General features: G+C 41.8%; 1 protein-coding gene across 5 annotated transcripts; it reads left to right on the forward strand.

Annotated features, from left to right (window-relative positions):
• The first annotated feature begins 1,527 nt into the window (after positions 1-1,527).
• On the forward strand, positions 1,528-13,995 carry ncoa5 (nuclear receptor coactivator 5). 5 transcript variants are annotated; one of them, XM_035797634.2, is made up of 11 exons: positions 1,528-1,690; positions 5,495-5,783; positions 6,175-6,282; positions 8,015-8,081; positions 9,619-9,891; positions 9,985-10,094; positions 10,539-10,668; positions 10,987-11,189; positions 12,125-12,329; positions 12,632-12,717; positions 12,843-13,995. In XM_035797634.2, exons 2-11 carry the CDS (start codon positions 5,612-5,614, stop codon positions 13,538-13,540), a joined length of 2,052 nt encoding a protein of 683 aa, XP_035653527.1. In that variant the 5' UTR covers positions 1,528-1,690; positions 5,495-5,611; the 3' UTR covers positions 13,541-13,995. The 5 variants fall into 5 exon arrangements, with proteins under 5 accessions (XP_035653527.1, XP_035653528.1, XP_035653529.1 ...); XM_035797635.2 differs by having other exon boundaries at positions 1,529-1,690; positions 9,985-10,088; XM_035797636.1 differs by lacking the exons at positions 5,495-5,783; positions 6,175-6,282 and having other exon boundaries at positions 1,540-1,690.
• The last annotated feature ends 3,596 nt before the right edge of the window (positions 13,996-17,591 follow it).

Raw genomic sequence — 17,591 nt, forward strand, 5'->3', positions numbered from 1 at the left:
CTGCTCTCAAACGCAAATAAAACTAAATGCATGCTATTCAACCGATCATTGCCCGCACCTGCCCGCCCATCCAGCATCCCTACTCTGGACGGCTCTGACTTAGAATATGTGGATTTCTACAAATACCTGGTGTCTGGCTAGACTGTAAACTCTCCTTCCAGACTCACATTAAGCATATCCAATCCAAAATTGAATCTAGAATCGGCTTCCTATTTCGCAACGAAGCTTCCTTCACTCATGCTGCCAAACATACCCTCGTAAAACTGACCATCCTACCGATCCTTGACTTCGGCGATGTCATCTATAAAATAGCCTCCAACACTCTACTCAGCAAACTGGATGTAGTCTATCACAGTGCCATCCGTTTTGCCACCAAAGCCTCATACACTACTCACCACTGCAACCTATACACTCTCGTTGGCTGGCACTCGCTTCATACTCGTCACCAAACCCACTGGCTACAGGTTATCTACATGTCTCTGCTAGGTAAAGCCCCGCCCTAAAATCTCACTGGTCACCCCCAAAGCCAATTTGTCCTTTGGTCGCCTTTCCTTCCAGTTCTCTGCACTGACTGGAACAAACTGCAAAAATCACTGAAGCTGGAGATTCCCATCCCTCACTAGCTTTAAGAACCAGCTGTCAGAGCAGCTCACAGATCACTGCACCTGTTCATAGCCCATCTGTATTCAGCCCATCTATCTACCTCATCCCCATACTGTATTTATATATTTAGCTCCTTTTGCACCACAGTATCTCTACTTGCACATCCATCTTTTGCACATCTACCATTCCAGTGTTTAAAATTGCCATATTGTAATTACTTCGCCACCATGGCCTATTTATTGCCTTATAACTCCCTTATTTGACCCAATTTGCACTCACTGTATATAGACTTTAAAAAAAAAAAATTCTACTGTATTATTGACTGTATGTTTTGTTCATCCCATGTGTAACTCTGTGTTGTTGTATGTGTCGAACTGCTATGCTTTAGCTTGGCCAGGTCGCAGTTGCAAATGAGAACTTGTTCTCAACTAGCTTACCTGGTTAAATAAAAGTTAAATAAATAAATAAATAAATACAATTTAAAAAATGTAAAAATATATATCATTGCCCCAAGTGGTGAAATAAATTCTGTCCTGCAGACATAGGCCATGGCTATTAATTTTCATGTGAAGATGGCTTACCCAGTCCCCTCACCAGAACAAATGTTTAATCTATTTGGAGGCCTGCCAGCCCTTCACCGGCACCCTGGGGTGATTCAGGAGAAGACAAGGAAGCTTGTTTTCTCTATTGTTCTACACAAGTACCATCAACACCTCCAGTGGTGTCAGGTTACATACTGACTGCTGCTGGTCCACTGTCCATCAGTTCAACCTCGGCTTATAAAACAATGGAGTTTTCACGTTTAACATTGTAGCACTGAATAATTCAGGTCGGTGTTTATTGTATTATAACGCATTAAAACATAAATTGACCTTGCAAGCCCTCCTATACAGCAGATGGCAGTGTTGACATAACACAACCCCGAGGCCCGAGATCATTGCTTTAAAAACCACACAAGAAGAAGCCAGACGGCCATTATTGTGTGGCGACGAAGGGGAAGCTGTTACGGGTGGTCAGAAGAACTTACTGCAGGACATCAAAAAGCACTGCAGATTTTTTGTTGTTGTTGGAAACCTTAATGTTGAAGGTAGGAGTACAATGCTGATTATAATAAACTACACCGTGTTCGTTAGTGACTAGCTACAGCCAGCTACCGTTATCTCACGGCCCTAAGCTGACCAAGCTAGCCAACATGGCGTCCCGTCGCAGAACCAGCGCTAGTCCCGCGTTAGCATCGTCTTGGATAGTAGTGGGCCATGATAAGTAGCTAGCTAGGCCTACGCCCGCCGTCATTCATTCAAGCGCTGTAAAGTAAACGCTACCTACGCTAACGTTAAGTCTGTCGAGCTAGGGTAGTTAACGCGGAACTAGTTAGTTAACATTACTACTTTAGCTAATGAGTTAGCGAAACTTGTTTTGGTTTCAGTGATTTTATTAAGTCTCGTTATTAAATGCAGCAACGTTGGATCGCTAACGTTTTATAAAGTTACCTGTGGTTATCCAGCATTAGACCGGGCATGACGACGAGCTTGCTGTAGCCTCCCGCCAACAGAGAGCAATAGTAATGGCGTCTTTTTGTAAGCGCTAACTCCGCCATGGCTCGTTCGTCGAAAGCTAAGTGGGTTTTGGATGGTTTTTGGATAAACACGGGCTTAATAAAATATGTCTTATGTTTTATTCGATGATATAATCGTTATAATTTAACGTTGTGAATTTTGAAGTGCTGAGCGGCCCAAATATATCACGATGTTTTCCGTATTTTCTGTTTTTGAATCAGTTTTATAATTTGCTTTGAGTTGTGCATGACCGTAGGGTGGCAACCGATGATTTATTTTTACACACACACACACACACACACACACACACACACACACACACACACACACACACACACACACACACACAGTAGATGGCTGACGGGGAGTTGTTAGGAAGCCACCACGCATCCATCTTGGCGCTCTACCACCGTTGCAAAAAAATATTTTGTAAGCTTTAGAAATGTATATTCTAATGTCCCATTTTTTTTTGCCACGTTTATTCTATTGGACAGCTTTAATGCATACTTTTAAATATGTGACCGAAACATTTCCTTCAAGTAAATATTTTTTTGATGGTACTAATGTAACTGTCCCCACTAAAACAACATACTTTTGTCCTTTACACATGTTAAATAAAATACTGTACAATTCCATTAATTCCTACGGGTGGCTGCTTTTCTAAAGAGTGCCATTATGGATCAGCAATCCAGGGTTTATATAAATCATTGGTAGCAACACATACTTTACATTCGAAGTAATTTCATGGTGTCCTTCTCCATTCTGATTTGTACTGTTCAATCAAACTTCAACCAAATGTTTATAATTTCCACACTGCCATATAGGGCTACATGATATTGGCAAAAAAGTCTATTGCTTTTTGGCTTGCGGTTTAGATCAAAACACTTGGGTGTACTGTTGGATTCATGGAAATAGAATGATTATTCTAATTTTACATATACTGGTGGGCACTTTGAATGCAATGTTTTACATGACAACGAATTAGAAAGCCAGGGTGGTTTTGATGATAGAATTAGGAACAGAATACTAAAAGGATCTCTGGAGTCGTTATTGCTGATTATTGTGACAGGGTAGGAACAAAAGTGTTGGTCAGTATTTCCCATGGGAGTGGGACCCTATAATCTTTGGCTACATTAAATGTTTTCTCTTACTTCGTGTAGCTAACATTCATGCTTTGCCTGATTTAGAAGGTACTGTTTCACAAACATGCTGATTTAGGATTACACAATCACTGGTATCGGGCTGTCTTAGCTAGCTATGTTAGCATTAGCGGCAAACACAATTTATTTTTAGCCACAACTTGCTAAGAAACAATAAACTAGCAGTTTGCAGACAGTGAGATACACTATTCGTTTGTGTAATTATAGAAAGTTTGTGGATTTATATTAAGAAGCAAAGTGGAATGTAGCATCATTGTCATCAACATATTGATGCTTCATTGACCATGCAGACTGAAGAGTGAACGTCGGCAAATGATCTTGTTGTCGAGCAACAACTGTGCTCCTTGAGTGATGGGGCGAGACTTGGTGAGCGAGGAAGAGAATTGACTCGAGTAGCGTAAACTATAAAAGGAGTGGCTTATCACATTTAACAAACCAAACATTGAAATACCGCTATAGAAGGTAAAGTAAAAAACGCAAACCGTTCTGTTCAACAATACCGGTGTAGGTGGTAAAAAATGCCTGGCCCTATTTTGATGCATATATGTAATAAACGTCATGGTAACAATGATTCTCATAGAACAAAATGTAGATCTCCTAAGCCTGTTTTAACCTCTGATCTTATTTTTGGCGTTTATGCCAAAACAACATTCACTTCGCCCATAGGAATGCCTGAATGAACCAGAGGTAACTAATTTAGGGTTTTAAGGACTACAAGCTGGCAAGGTCCAATAGCTGCTTTTAGAAATGCTGGTGTATTTACACACTAAGGTTGGGCTGCAAAAAAAATGAGCAGTCCACGGGATGCCAGAGGTTAAATACAATTACATTTAAACTTGGTCCCCCAAGTTATTCCTTTTATTTTGACATGAGGTAAGCAGAGTGGAAGTGGGCCACATTTGAGTCTGTTGAATAATACAATCCTTTACCTATTTTGTCTAACCCCCCTTTATAAGGACCAAGTAAGAGAGTAAGTTTTAAATGTTATGTGTTTTTGCAACGCCAAGTGTGTAATTGCACCAGCGTTTTTTGCCAGCAGCAATTTGCCAATGTAAATGTTTTACCATTTTGTTAGCTAGCTAGCAAGCAATGATGTCATATGACACTAAGGATGGTTGAAGTTTAGAAGTTAATTTGCCTGCTAACAAACGTTATTTATCTAGCTAGAAGGCATATGCATTAAGCCAGATGGCTACGCCTAGAGGAAGGTATATTCACTGTCTGCCGTTACACGGCGTATGTGTGTACTTTCACTCTGACCTGTAAGTATATTGGCAAAGTGTAATAAACAGTAGCAGTAAAGAAGGACAAGTAGATGTAAATGAGATGGCCTACATGAAAGCAATACAGGGAATTATTTGGCTGAAATATAAACCAGTTGTTCTGGAAGAATAAGAGTACAGGTGTGACCTAGGGTTGCTAGGACTGAAACATGCTAGGAACAGCCCAATCATGACTTGCCAACACACACATTGCATACAAAAGGTGTACAAGCCCTCATTTTTAGCCCTTTTAACAACGTCAGAAAACACTTTACAGTAACCTTTCCTACCTGTGTCAAACCCCCAATCTGGTGGAAACTCCCTCCAGTCTAGGCCTACGCGTTTAAATCCCTGTAGGGAATTTTGTTATTGTAGATGCTATGGCCTAGCTATAACATATTGCCTGTTGTGAATCTTAATAAAACATTTGTAGACGGTGACATTTCATACCGAAGAACAAAAAAACGGACTACAGACGGCCTTGTCTGCCTAAACATCTCTGTAAAGGAATTGGCTGTTTTGATTTACAGCCTGTTGTCATTGTATTTCAAATGGATGAATGTCTTTCAGCGGATATAGAGAACCTACACTTAATTATCCGAATAATCATTCTGAAAGACTGGCAACTTCTTTGCATTCAAAGACTAACCTAAAATATATGATTCACCCTTCATTTATTCAACAGTTTATATCATCAGAGCTTCTCAAAGTAACAGTTGTGATCACAATAACCAAACGCAACAAAGAGGGCATTGAATGACTGTCATGTCCTAATTTTGTTGAATTTCGTAGGAATTTGTTTTCTCTTCCTTAGAGTGCAACCTAGGCGTAACTATTTGGGGCTCTGCTGTGCTGAATCATTTCATCCATGGGATTTCTCTTCTCTTTTTCTTTACCACGCTGACATTTTTAGGACCTTGGAAACAACTTTTGAACACACGCGCAAAAAAAAAAGGAAATTGAACAGTACCCCAAAAAATTTCCACCAAAGAAAAGAATCGCTAAGGTTGGGATCTAGCCGAGTAGCGCCATGTCTCACAGAAGAAGCCGCAGTGGATCGCCGTCTGGCCCTGTTCGCTCATGCACCAACAGCCAAAATCCCCGCGATATGGAGAGGAGGATTTTTGTGGGGAATTTACCGACATCACTGATGGACAGGAAGGACATGGAGGAACTGTTCAGTCCCTACGGGAAGATTCATGGTTAGTACTTAGGCTACCTACTAGGAAGGAATACACATTTCATCCTCAATTTTTGAGCATCATTCGTCTTATTGAATTTAAGGAGTCATCATTTAAAAAAAAAAATATATGTAACTCTTATCTAGCCTAATTTACATGTATTGTTTTTGGTTACAATGCAGTAGCCTAATATTAAACTTGCCCAAGATTAAGCTGTGATCAATTCAACATTTTGGGATAAAGTTTTGTAACTTTGAACCAAATTCTGAACATTGTACATTTTTATATTTCATTGCATAACTTTTTTATAATATCACTTAAACTACCCTTAGAGAGGAAATCATAGTTTTAAACCTGGCCCTTGTTTCCTTTTTATATGAAATCAAAACAACAAAAATGTTCCTTTTTCCAGCCTTGTCCATGTTCCAAGGGTACGGATTTGTGCAGTTTGAACGTGTTGAGGATGCAGAGGCTGCAAAGGCGGGACAAAATGGTCGCCCTTATAAAGGTTATAAAATAGGTAAGAGTTCACTGTATTAGATGTGACTGTCCAGGTAACAGGTGACTGAAGGGGAGCAATTTTGTCATTGTGTTCCTGTCACTGTAATGCCGAGAATACGCTGTACGATATTAGAATGATTAACTCATCCCAGATCATTTGATAAGATCAGAGTGAAATCTTAAGGTCGGCGGCGAGGACAATGTCTTAACTGCTCCTACGTGCTCCCAACAACACTAGGACCCTTGGATGTTTTTCCTGTCATTGCTCGTGCAGTGTGACATGTAATGTGTTCAAATTCCCCCCAAAATACTGCACTAGCCCATAGAAATGCATGATGAGCGGATGACCTGGTCAGCTACGAAGACTCGCACAGTAGGAGACAACAGCCTACCAAGTTCTCCAATTTAATGCTTTTCTGTTTGTCCAGCACTGTCAATATTTGCTATAATATGGGGTTTACCCATTTCTTTGAAATCGCATAGCATATATCAGTTTAATATTACAGTAATCTCAGTTAACCCATAGCTAAAGTCTTTGCGAAATTGGTCAGATGCTTGATTTGTATATTCTGGGTCCATATGTGTTTCAGCGAAGAGATTGTAACTGTAACGATGAGCTCCACCCTCTTCGCAAGTCTATGGGCCAAATGCCCCATTCCCTGATGTAATTTTAAAGATGCTAACACCTACAAAATCATGATTTGACCAAGGCACCAGAACTAATGCCTGTTTGATATGTCATGCATCCCGTTGTATCATGATAGATCTACGGTAGCATTGATGTTTACGTAGTCTCTCCATAAGAGATGAAACGTAGTTAAACTGTAGGCCTATTGTGCAGTGTGGGGTCTTCCACCACACAGTATGTATCCTCTTCTGAAAGTGTTAGGTCAAGATTTAATCGCTGTAATAACATTCAATGGCTTATTTAGATATTAGAATTTTAAATTGCTCAATGTATTCCCAGCAGAATCCCCAGACTACAATTTAGCAGCTTTACTTAAGTTATAAAACTGTAGTTTTGTGAATAACTATGAATGTTTAGCAAGTGGGGCAATATACAATGTAATTTAAAAAAATAAAATTAGTCTGCTCCATCCTTTGCGCTTTAGCCAAGAACAGTTTTGTTGTATACATTACATTTTTAGCTCCGCATTTGCAATGACATTTAAACAAAATAAATGATTTAAAACTTGAAATTGTTACAATGTCTTTTGACTCCCGAAGAATACACTTAATTGTCTTTGAACAGTTGGAAGAAATATTGCGAATTTGAACAGACTTCAGAACGCACACACAAGTGGAAGATGAACTTGTTTGGCTTTGTGTCATCAGTGTAGTGTTAATGTTCTCATTGACATGAGTTAGATTTTCACTTGACCGCTTCATCTCAACTTGATTTTATTTTAGTAGCTGAGTCGAAGCATCCCAGATGATTCTCTCATTCTCAACTAAAATGGAAAGCATCCTCTCTTCAAAAAACACCCATCAAACCTTTCATGCATTATAACAAGGGAAGCCATGTAAAGACAACTTGGAACCTGGAACATTTTCGCCCTCTCGTCCAATTAGATCTATTTTTATTTTTTTAACAATCAATTTGGATTTTCATGCTTGGAAATCTGGAACTCAATTTATGGATCGGGAAAGTGAGCGGCGGGGTTACATTTCATGGCACTTAAAACCTTTCGCTTCATTGAGTTAATATCTGTAAATGTCATGTTGAACGTTTTTGATTGGTTTATTTTCAGCTATAAATATGGCAGCGGAGCGACAACGACAGAATAAAGCTCAATCCCGGCCGAGCCCTCCAAGAAGGTAAAGTAACGCTAATGGGTTATGAAGAAGTACCAACGTTTCAGCTGCTCTGGTAAAATATGTTTCTCATGTCATTTGCCCCGAAGCACATTGACAAAAACAGCTCGTTAAGTTTCTCAGCGTTGTGTTCAGTTAGCGGTAACATATTTCACGTCACACACACACACAAAGAAAATCATGAAATAAAACAACATTCTGAATTTAGTTCTGTGTCCTTTGTCTTCTAAAGATGTCTGTTTTCACAATTTCCCTGTTCTGATTAGGCCATATTTAACTAGACAAAACAATAAAAACGGCGTCCCGTTCATTTAATATATATTTTTAAAACTCTTCAGCATAAAATATGCCGGTAACGTGCGGTGCCATCTTGCTTCACCGGACGGTTGAACAAATGCTATGCCATGCCTCACCCTTGTGCTCGGCTACGTTGGCAGCAGAATGGCAATAAAGTAAACTTAAATATCGATTATTGTTTGCGATGGGAAACAATCGGTCTCAATACTTTGACAACCTGAATTATGTTTTGAGCACAAAGATTTTGGCGTTTTAAAACTGCTTAAAAATGGCCAACAGATGTCTTTCTAGACTATTACCGCCGCCAACCACCATGTAATTTCGCTGTGGGACGATTCTGGCAACGCCTGTGGAGACTGATTTAGATGTCATGTCTGCTTCTGCATAGTTAATCAATGTGCATAATTGGAAAATGGTTGACTTTGATGCGCAATATCGACATTGACAATATCAAAATATTTCTGTGATAAGTAATATTCTGTTTTTAGTACAAGTATTTCAATCTAGTTAGCCCGTTTTCAAAAACATTTGAAAGTAGGTGCCAGTTGTCAGCTAACAAAAATCTGTATAGACAATAAAGAATATTTTAATGTGTGGTAATTATTTTGTCTCAAGTGTTTCCTGTTGTGTTTTGCGTACGATGATTTCATTGCCGATTTGCTTGGTAGGAACTCTTGAGATTGCTTGATACTCGAGTATTAATGCATTTCTATAAATTTTATTTTTTTACTTCCGAAAACAGGACCTTTAATCGAAAACACATTTTAATATGGAGCATGTGTACGTTTTCATGTGATATATCACTTCTCAATTTCGACCAAACCCGATGTCAGGTATTTAAAAAAAGATATTTATGGTTTTCATTGCGTTAAATATTATTTTGAACTCCCTGGAAGTTTTCACGAAGACTTATGTTAATGGGAAGGACAATTTCAGTGGAAAGACGTTTCTGCTGTGACTTGGAATTGTTAGCATTTGAACATCACTGGCCATCGGGTCATTGTGATAAATGTTAGGTGGGGGGGGGTTCACATTTTTTCCCCCGTCGTGGAATCACACTTGCTCCAATGTCAAGGGGAAATTATGCGTTAATTCGTGGAGTCCTTGAGGAGCACCTTCACTGCTTTATTGTGTGCATTCTAAATAATTAACAAATTTGATTCTGATGTTAACATTAAAACCAAACTTATGTTAAAGTAACCCAATCCAACATGTTTCACTAAGGCTTTGTTTGTTCTTCCAGGGATCCATATGGAGGTTATGGAGAAGGCAGGGAGCCCCGTCCTCGCTCTCGCTCGCCTATGCACGGGCGCGACTCTCGTGCGCACCGGGGTAGCCGAGAGCACTCACGAGAGCCTGGCCGTGAGCCTCGGCACCCTCGTGACCATCACGAACCGCGAGACCCCAACTTTGACCGCTACCGCACATCCGAGGGCAGGGAAAAGGATCTCAGGGGTGAACCTCGTGGAGACCCTCGCGGTGAACCTCGCGGAGACCCTAGAGACCCCACATTCAGGTGACCGGTCTGGCAAAGGGCCACCCTGAAGGAACATTCTCTGCCCTATTCCAAGCAACTTTTAACCAACGATTGGTCACTTGTGTATTACAGAGAGGAGGGTTATGATCGATATTACCGTGGTGGCGCAGATGAGCACCACCGCAAGAAGGAGGACCCGTACAGGGATCCATGGAACGGCCGACGAGAACCTGAAGGTAAAGGTAGTAATGCAATACTCTTAAACGCGTACAAACGGAATCAGTTTTTGCTCGGTACTAAGTGTTCCATCTTGACTGCTGACTGGCACACTTTTATGGCATTAATGGGATAGTTTGCAATTTGGGCAATTTAAGCCTGTTTTCTACTTACCCAGAGTCAGATGAACTGGCACATGCCACTTTTATGTCTGCATGCAGTTTGAAGTAAGTTCAATGTAGTTTCTGGAGTGGTTGCTAACAATCACTGGAAGTCAATGGGATCAGCTAGCTGATTTCATCATCTCGCTCCATAAGTGGTATCCATGAGTTTCACCTGACTGGGTAAGTAGAAAACTGCTTTGAAATGAAATAAATACTAATAGATACTTTCTGATTGAACTATCCCTTTAACTTGTAAACAAATTGAACTGTCAGTGGTAAAAGAATGTAAAGACGGGTCTTTTTCAGATGACCGTGTGCGGGTAGAGGAGCGGCGGCGTAACGAGCTCTACCGTCAGTACTATGAGGAGGTCCAGAGACAGTATGACCGGGAGCGTCCAGTTGACTGCTCGGTCATTGTTGTCAACAAGGCACAAAAGTAAGTCCATGATTAAATCCTCCATATTACCACTCGGATTAAGTGTGATTTTGAGTCTGTATTTGATTAGAGATTATGCAAGCAGCAGGCCGGGCCAGATGCAGTCCACGGGCCAATTTTAATGTGGTTGTCTTTCTTAAAAAGGGCTGACACCAGCCCTTTTGACAAATGAGTTATGTACCCTTGGCATACAGCCTAATTGTCACACAAGACCTTCCATAGTAATCTTCTTCGCAAATTGATTGTAGCCTTCTTATTGTAAACATGAGTGGATAAGCATGTGGCGTGTTTCCTGTAGCATCCACTTTGTCCTTGTAGTAGGGAGTATGCGGAGACAGTGGGGCGGAAGGTGCGTGACCTGGGTATGGTGGTGGACCTCATCTTCCTCAACACGGAGGTGTCCCTGACCCAGGCGCTGGAGGACGTGGGCCGGGCGCGCACCCCTTTCGCCATAATCATCACTCAGCAGCACCAGGTGCACCGCTCCTGCACAGTCAACATCCTCTTCGGCACACCCCAAGGTAGGACTTCTGGTTTCTGCTGCCGGGACTGACTGGAATCAGTGCAGCGTCTTAATCCTGCTTTTGGGGTGGAATGACAGGTGGACATTTTTTGTTTAGTGGTCAACTTGAGCTTTTGAAGGGGTGTAAAATGTACTTGATTAAGATGTATTCTTCTTGACACTTATTCAAACTTATGTACCTAATGTGTACCTACCTGATTTCCTAGTGTTGGGGCAGTAATTAAGTTAAAGCCGAAACCCAGGGTTGTTTTTCTAATGTGTCGTAGGTAAGTGTTCTTTCGAAAGAACAGGGGCAACAGTATGGTACTTTTGGTCTTTTGTCCTATCTGTGTGTGTGTGTGTGTGTGTGTGTGTGTGTGTGTGTGTGTGTGTGTATATATACACACACACATACCTTGTGAAATTGCCTGTAATCACAAAGATGTTACAAGCTGCTTTTATCATCTAAATCAATTGACCTTTTGTCAAATCCCATACAGTTACTGTGATGTCCAATAAACTTTTGCCGTGAAGGGCAATTGAGCAAAGGGAGGAAGCCTGTCAAAATGCTCAAAAAGTTGAATGCAGACAACCACTTGCTGATCAGACTCATGTTTGTTACCATGGGCTGTTATTACAGTCACTTCACAGGAAGGTAAAATAGCTAGCGATGAATGACTCGTACTCTTAAAAACGTGCCCAGAAGTAACGTGAAAGAAATGTGGACGATTTCAGTACCCCAATTGCGCCAATGAAGTATTTAATAACCAAGAGCCCAAAATTCTTTGACAGTATTAACAAGAAGTCCATGCAAACTCGATGAGCGACGGCTGACCTAACAATTACTTTACACTTCGTAGTAGTCACAGCCCTGCTATGGCTTATGCCTGTGTCCTACATTTTAAATTACTCATTTATTTTCTTTGCCTTCAAAAAAAAAATGTACACTCCTAGAGCATCGCAACATGCCCATGGAGGATGCCATGGTCCTGGTGGGCCACAACTATGACTCCTTCAAGGTGGAACATCGTGAGAAGGAGCGTGAGGAGATCGCTCAGAAGGCTGCCAAGATGGCTGACGACGTGCTGATGAGGGAGCATGAGAGGGAGGGCCACCCGGTCACCCTGCTCCCTGCCATCACTCTGCTGTCTGAGGGCAGGTCAGTCATTCTGCTTGCACGCACACACTCCTTATTTCAATACGGTACAGCCCGTTCTCTTTCCATTTCACTTTAATCCGTCTTGTTCTCCCACTGGTCTCCCTTCATCTCTCTCTTGTAGACTGTCTCATTGCTTATCATTGTGCTGATGTTACACATGACAATGCTCTTTGTAAATTCCCACCCAAACCTGTATGAGGAGAGGTGCTCGGAATGGTGCAGTTGGGATTGTGTGTCACAGTGGGCTTTGTAGCTGTTCATGTGTCTGACATGAAGTGTGTCTTCTGTCTTCGACGTCCTAGGTTCCTGACTCCAGAGGAGCTGGATAGTCTTATAGAGTATTTGAGGGTCAAGAGGGAACGCATCGTAAGAGCCGACCCACTTGCAGGTAAGGAAGGCTTTCTCAACTTTGCCCTCAAGTTGGGCTTGAAAGAGGTCCTCTAAACCAACGCTGGGTTTTGCACCATTTACTGTAGTTAACAGAAGAACACTGACTGTTTTCTTCCTCTGCAGCAGCGCATCCCCCGGCGACCGCAGCCACCCACGAGCCTACTCTCCAGGCCCAGACGATGCCCCCTGCAGTCCATCCCGGTCACGCACCACCCCCACACAGTGCCCACTCCACCCACATGAGCATGCCGCCGGCCCCCAACGCCACATCCAACAACCAGCAGGAGCTGCAGGCTAAGATCCTCAGCCTGTTCAACAGTGGCGCCGGGGCATCGGCCTCCGCTGCCAGCCCCGCCATGGTCCCCCAGTCCTACGGCTCCACCATGGGCATCCAGTCCACAGGCCTCCCCATGTCCTCAGCCTCTCCTGTCCCCAAAATGGCCACCACACCTTCCCAAGTCCCCAACATGATGGGTGCCCGGCCCCCCATGCGCCCGGGCCCGGTACCCCTCGGTATCCACCAAGGCTACGGGTCGCCCACAGGCCGTATGGCTGCCCCTCAGGGGGGGCAGAGACCACCTGTCTCAGGGGGAGCGGGCATCAACTTCGACAACCCTAGCGTCCAGAAAGCCCTGGACACGCTCATTCAAAGCGGACCCTCTCTCAACCACTTGGTAAATGCTGGGAATTCGGCATCCCCCAGACCAAGTCATGGCATGGGCCAGGGCATGGGCCAGGGCATGGGCCAGGGCATGGGCCAGGGCATGGGCCAAGGCATGGGCCAGCCTCCGCCCATGGCAATGTACCCTCGCCATTACTGATGATTCCCCTCATAATGTGACCACACCCAACCCTCGAGTCTGCAAAGCAGCTTTTGTTAAATTAATTTACCACAGTTGAAATGTGTAGATGTAGACTGATATTTTCTGTTTTTTTGTTTTTTTTTGCATTTGTAAATGCTTTTAGAGGACCCTTTTTTTACCCTAGGTATTGTAATGACAGACCTCGGTTATTTGGTAAGACTATTTGAAAGTCAGACATTTTCGGTTGTAACCAGTCTCTCCATTTTCTGGTTAGTGTGATTTGTTGTAAAAAGTTAATTGCATGTCCGAAGATATTCAGGATTGTGCTGAACTTGTTGTTCTCTGCTCAACCACAATGTTTGATGGCTAGATCTGGGGTCGGTGTGGGCCAGTTCTACACAGCAAAACTTTTATACAACTTCCTGTGTGATTGTACTAGCAGTGCTCCTGAAATAAACAATTTTTGAATGTGACATTGTGTGGTTATTGCGTACCCCTTGAGTAGTTTCAAACATCAAGGCCGGGATTCAATCAGGTCGGGTGTTGTATGCTTTATACCGCTTTTTAAAGGCAATTTTCGAGTGAGGTGACATGCAGCTCGAATGGAATCTCTGAATGCGGGAACGTTCCCTTTTAAAACCCGAGATCCTATTGAAACCCGGACAAAGATCATTATTCCAATGACTCGCAAACAAGGCTGTAATAAAATGATATTGGTTTATTGCATTTTGTGCTGACAAATCTATAAAATGGAACAGGTATCGCCAGAAGCTATAGAGATGTAACTTTTTTCTTTAATATACCATGAAACACAATAGAGAATAGTTTTTATTTAACACTGACACAAAATTAACACTGACACTAACTTTTGGGTTTATGCACAGAACTCCCCTTACCCAAGACCCCCCTGTTTACAAGTGCACACACCCACAGAACTGAAAATACAGGAACACTACTGCTCCACCAGAATACTTGTACAGTACCAAGGAAGAGGTCTAAGGTTTTGAGGGAAAAACGGGTTCACTTTGATTTAAATTGTATGTGGATATATTCTTTATCTACATCCATTCCTTTTCCAAACATTTATACAACATTTCTTGCACAACAGGAATTGATGTCAAACCAAAAAAGTATTTTAATGCTTTATGTTGATCTGAATTGGTGGAATTGTTTTGTAATTGGCTTCAAAGGGACATTCATACTAAGATTGACACCATAGCAGAAGCTTATGGGTCAGAAAGCCAGACCACGAGGAATGCTGGTCATGGCTCATTGGAGGTTTGTAGAATTTGGACAAATACATGATCATTGTCTTTAAGTGTTTGTGTTTTGTAATGTTTACCCTTCACATTTTTGGTTGACTAAATCTGAAAATATTTTGTTTTTGAAATAATGGTGAATTTCTTTTTGTGTGGGGGGGTGTAGCTGCCAATTTCTGAAACACCTCGGGAGCCCTCTGTGTGTGGAATCAAGGCGATTTGTCATCTAATCTGAGTTTACATTTAATTCAGTGGTACATAATTTCACAAGTGTTAACTGAAATATACTTTGGTAATCCGTTTATCTGCAGATATATATTATATATATATGAAACAATTGATATAAGATGTGGAGGGACCTCTTCAACAAAGTGAATAAAAATAGAATCCTGTTACTGATATATTCATTTATCTTAGATGCAAACAATTGTTATCCATTCAGTCTAAAGAAAGGGGTCGATCTAACTAAAACAATATGAACAGAACACAGTATACCACAAACACTTCAATATATTCAGTACTACACCTTGTTCAGGATAATGTGCATGCATTGAGTTACACAACAGACCTGGAGTGGGGCTCTGCTTGCACAGCATGTACACAATAATCACCAATTTGAAGTGTATAAACACGTTTGGTTCGGGATAAGTAGGTGACAGACTGAGGTTGTGGCGGGATCACAGTTCAGTCTTGTTGACTAAAACCACGGTTATGGTGAGGCACTACACTCCAATTTGTGTTTTTTTTTCGTTTTTTTGTGTCCCGTGTGTCCCCTCGAAAGGACAACCTCTTTAACACAGGAGCAGATATATTTTGGAGCCCTTAATATCCATTCGAGGATGGAGAATCATTCACAATGATCACCAGCCGACTCGTCTCATGCTACAATTGTGCAGGCGAACGGTCGGATTTAGGAGTGGTTTGTGTATCTGCCCTAGATGAGATAGCTATTTGGTGCTCCCGAGTTACCCTTAAGCCGTCCAAGCAGAGCCAGTACCAGAAGTGGAAGCGCTTGTTTTATATTCTTTGAGTCAATATTCAGAATTATACTTAAATCACATATATAAATACAGGGCTGGGTGAGCGGAGATTTGTGACCCGGGGGGTTTACAAATCTCCAGGGATTCTCAATAGGAAGGAAATAAAATTAACAGGTAGGATATAATTTGCAGTGAAAAACTGCAGAGTGAAGGAGAAATCTGATCTATGTATACCGCTCTGTCTTTCTCACAGATATACGCCAACTGTCTGCAGTACTCACTTATACCACAGGAGGACGCTATGAATCAGTGCTTAAACTGGGCAAATTTGTTTCTATCAAACACTGATTCGGTCCTCAAACCTTTAATCACAAAAAGTGTTTCTCTGTCGCAACAACCACAGTCGAGATGAACACGATAACTTTACGGTCCTTTAGACCTGGTTCTAGACATTCTGATGAGCAGAACGCCAACTTGTCAGTTGTTAATGTGTTGTAATGAAAAGCGATTATCCAAATAAAAACAATATTGCACATCATTTTACAAAACGCTAAGACTTTGTCCACAGTGATAAAACAGTGTACAACAAAGGACAACATCGTTGGCTACAGTGTCTTTGACTGCATCGTTATATACAAAGCAAAATGATCTCTATTGCCCATCCATTCAACTAATAAGTTATCATATTACGTTAACCAACAGTAATTTATCAAGATTGAAATATGACAAGTAATAATATTGGGAACTCAAACTTTTTTTCCAAAATACATTTTTTTCTATGTTTAACTAGCAACGTAACCATGAGGAAATCTTTCTCAGGGTCTCTACCAAAGGGAGCCCTAGTGTTGCTACAGGACGTGCCCATTCCAAACAACTTGCCTTGTTCATGTAAGTTATTACACCATAAAGCACTGAAACAAATATTCCCACATAAGACCATGCAAACAGTAATTATAAAACACATTGTCAATTTCCCATTAATGCTTTTTTAACCAATCTTGTCATTGAACAACCCCATGTCATGATTAGACAGTGAAAAAACACACCAATCTCTTTCATAATTTCTTTAAACAATAAAAACAAATTTACCAACATTTCTGAAAGTTAGCATTTAGGCATTAAACTCTTCAATTAAAGGCCCAGGCAATGTTCTGGTAACATCCCCCAAATAGCCACATATTGTGAAAGTTGATATGAGTGTCTATTAATCAAATTGTGTAATAATAGGAGAGAATCATACATCATATAAAGTAAGGGAAAGAGTTATAATAATGTTTTGTCCATTTGTAAAAACTAGATCAGCGGCTAGATCAGTGGCCAGATCAGTGGCCAGATCAACGGCCAGATCAACGGCTAGATCAGTGGCCAGATCAACGGCCAGATCAACGGCTAGATCAGTGGCCAGATCAGTGGCCAGATCAACGGCTAGATCAGTGGCCAGATCAGATCAACGGCCAGATCAGTGGCCAGATCAGTGGCCAGATCAACGGCCAGATCAGTGGCCAGATCAGTGGCCAGATCAGTGGCCAGATCAGTGGCCAGATCAGTGGCCAGATCAGTGGCCAGATCAGTGGCCAGATCAACGGCCAGATCAACGGCTAGATCAGTGGCCAGATCAACGGCCAGATCAACGGCTAGATCAGTGGCCAGATCAGTGGCCAGATCAGCGGCTAGATCAGTGGCCAGATCAGAGGCTAGATCAGTGGCCAGATCAGTGGCCAGATCAGTGGCCAGATCAACGGCCAGATCAACGGCTAGATCAGTGGCCAGATCAGTAGCCAGATCAACGGCCAGATCAACGGCTAGATCAGTGGCCAGATCAGTGGCCAG

The sequence above is a fragment of the Oncorhynchus keta genome, chromosome 21 (genome assembly GCF_023373465.1).
Source record: "Oncorhynchus keta strain PuntledgeMale-10-30-2019 chromosome 21, Oket_V2, whole genome shotgun sequence".
In the NCBI taxonomy this organism is placed as follows: domain Eukaryota; kingdom Metazoa; phylum Chordata; class Actinopteri; order Salmoniformes; family Salmonidae; genus Oncorhynchus; species Oncorhynchus keta.

Bases quoted from the DNA above. Each gene is read 5' to 3' on its own strand.
- ncoa5 (XM_035797634.2), top strand. From the start codon at position 5,612: ATGTCTCACAGAAGAAGCCGCAGTGGATCGCCGTCTGGCCCTGTTCGC. The intron at 11,190-12,124 runs GTAGGACTTCTG...GTACACTCCTAG, and splicing joins CCTCTTCGGCACACCCCAAG to AGCATCGCAACATGCCCATG. The intron at 12,330-12,631 runs GTCAGTCATTCT...TCGACGTCCTAG, and splicing joins ACTCTGCTGTCTGAGGGCAG to GTTCCTGACTCCAGAGGAGC.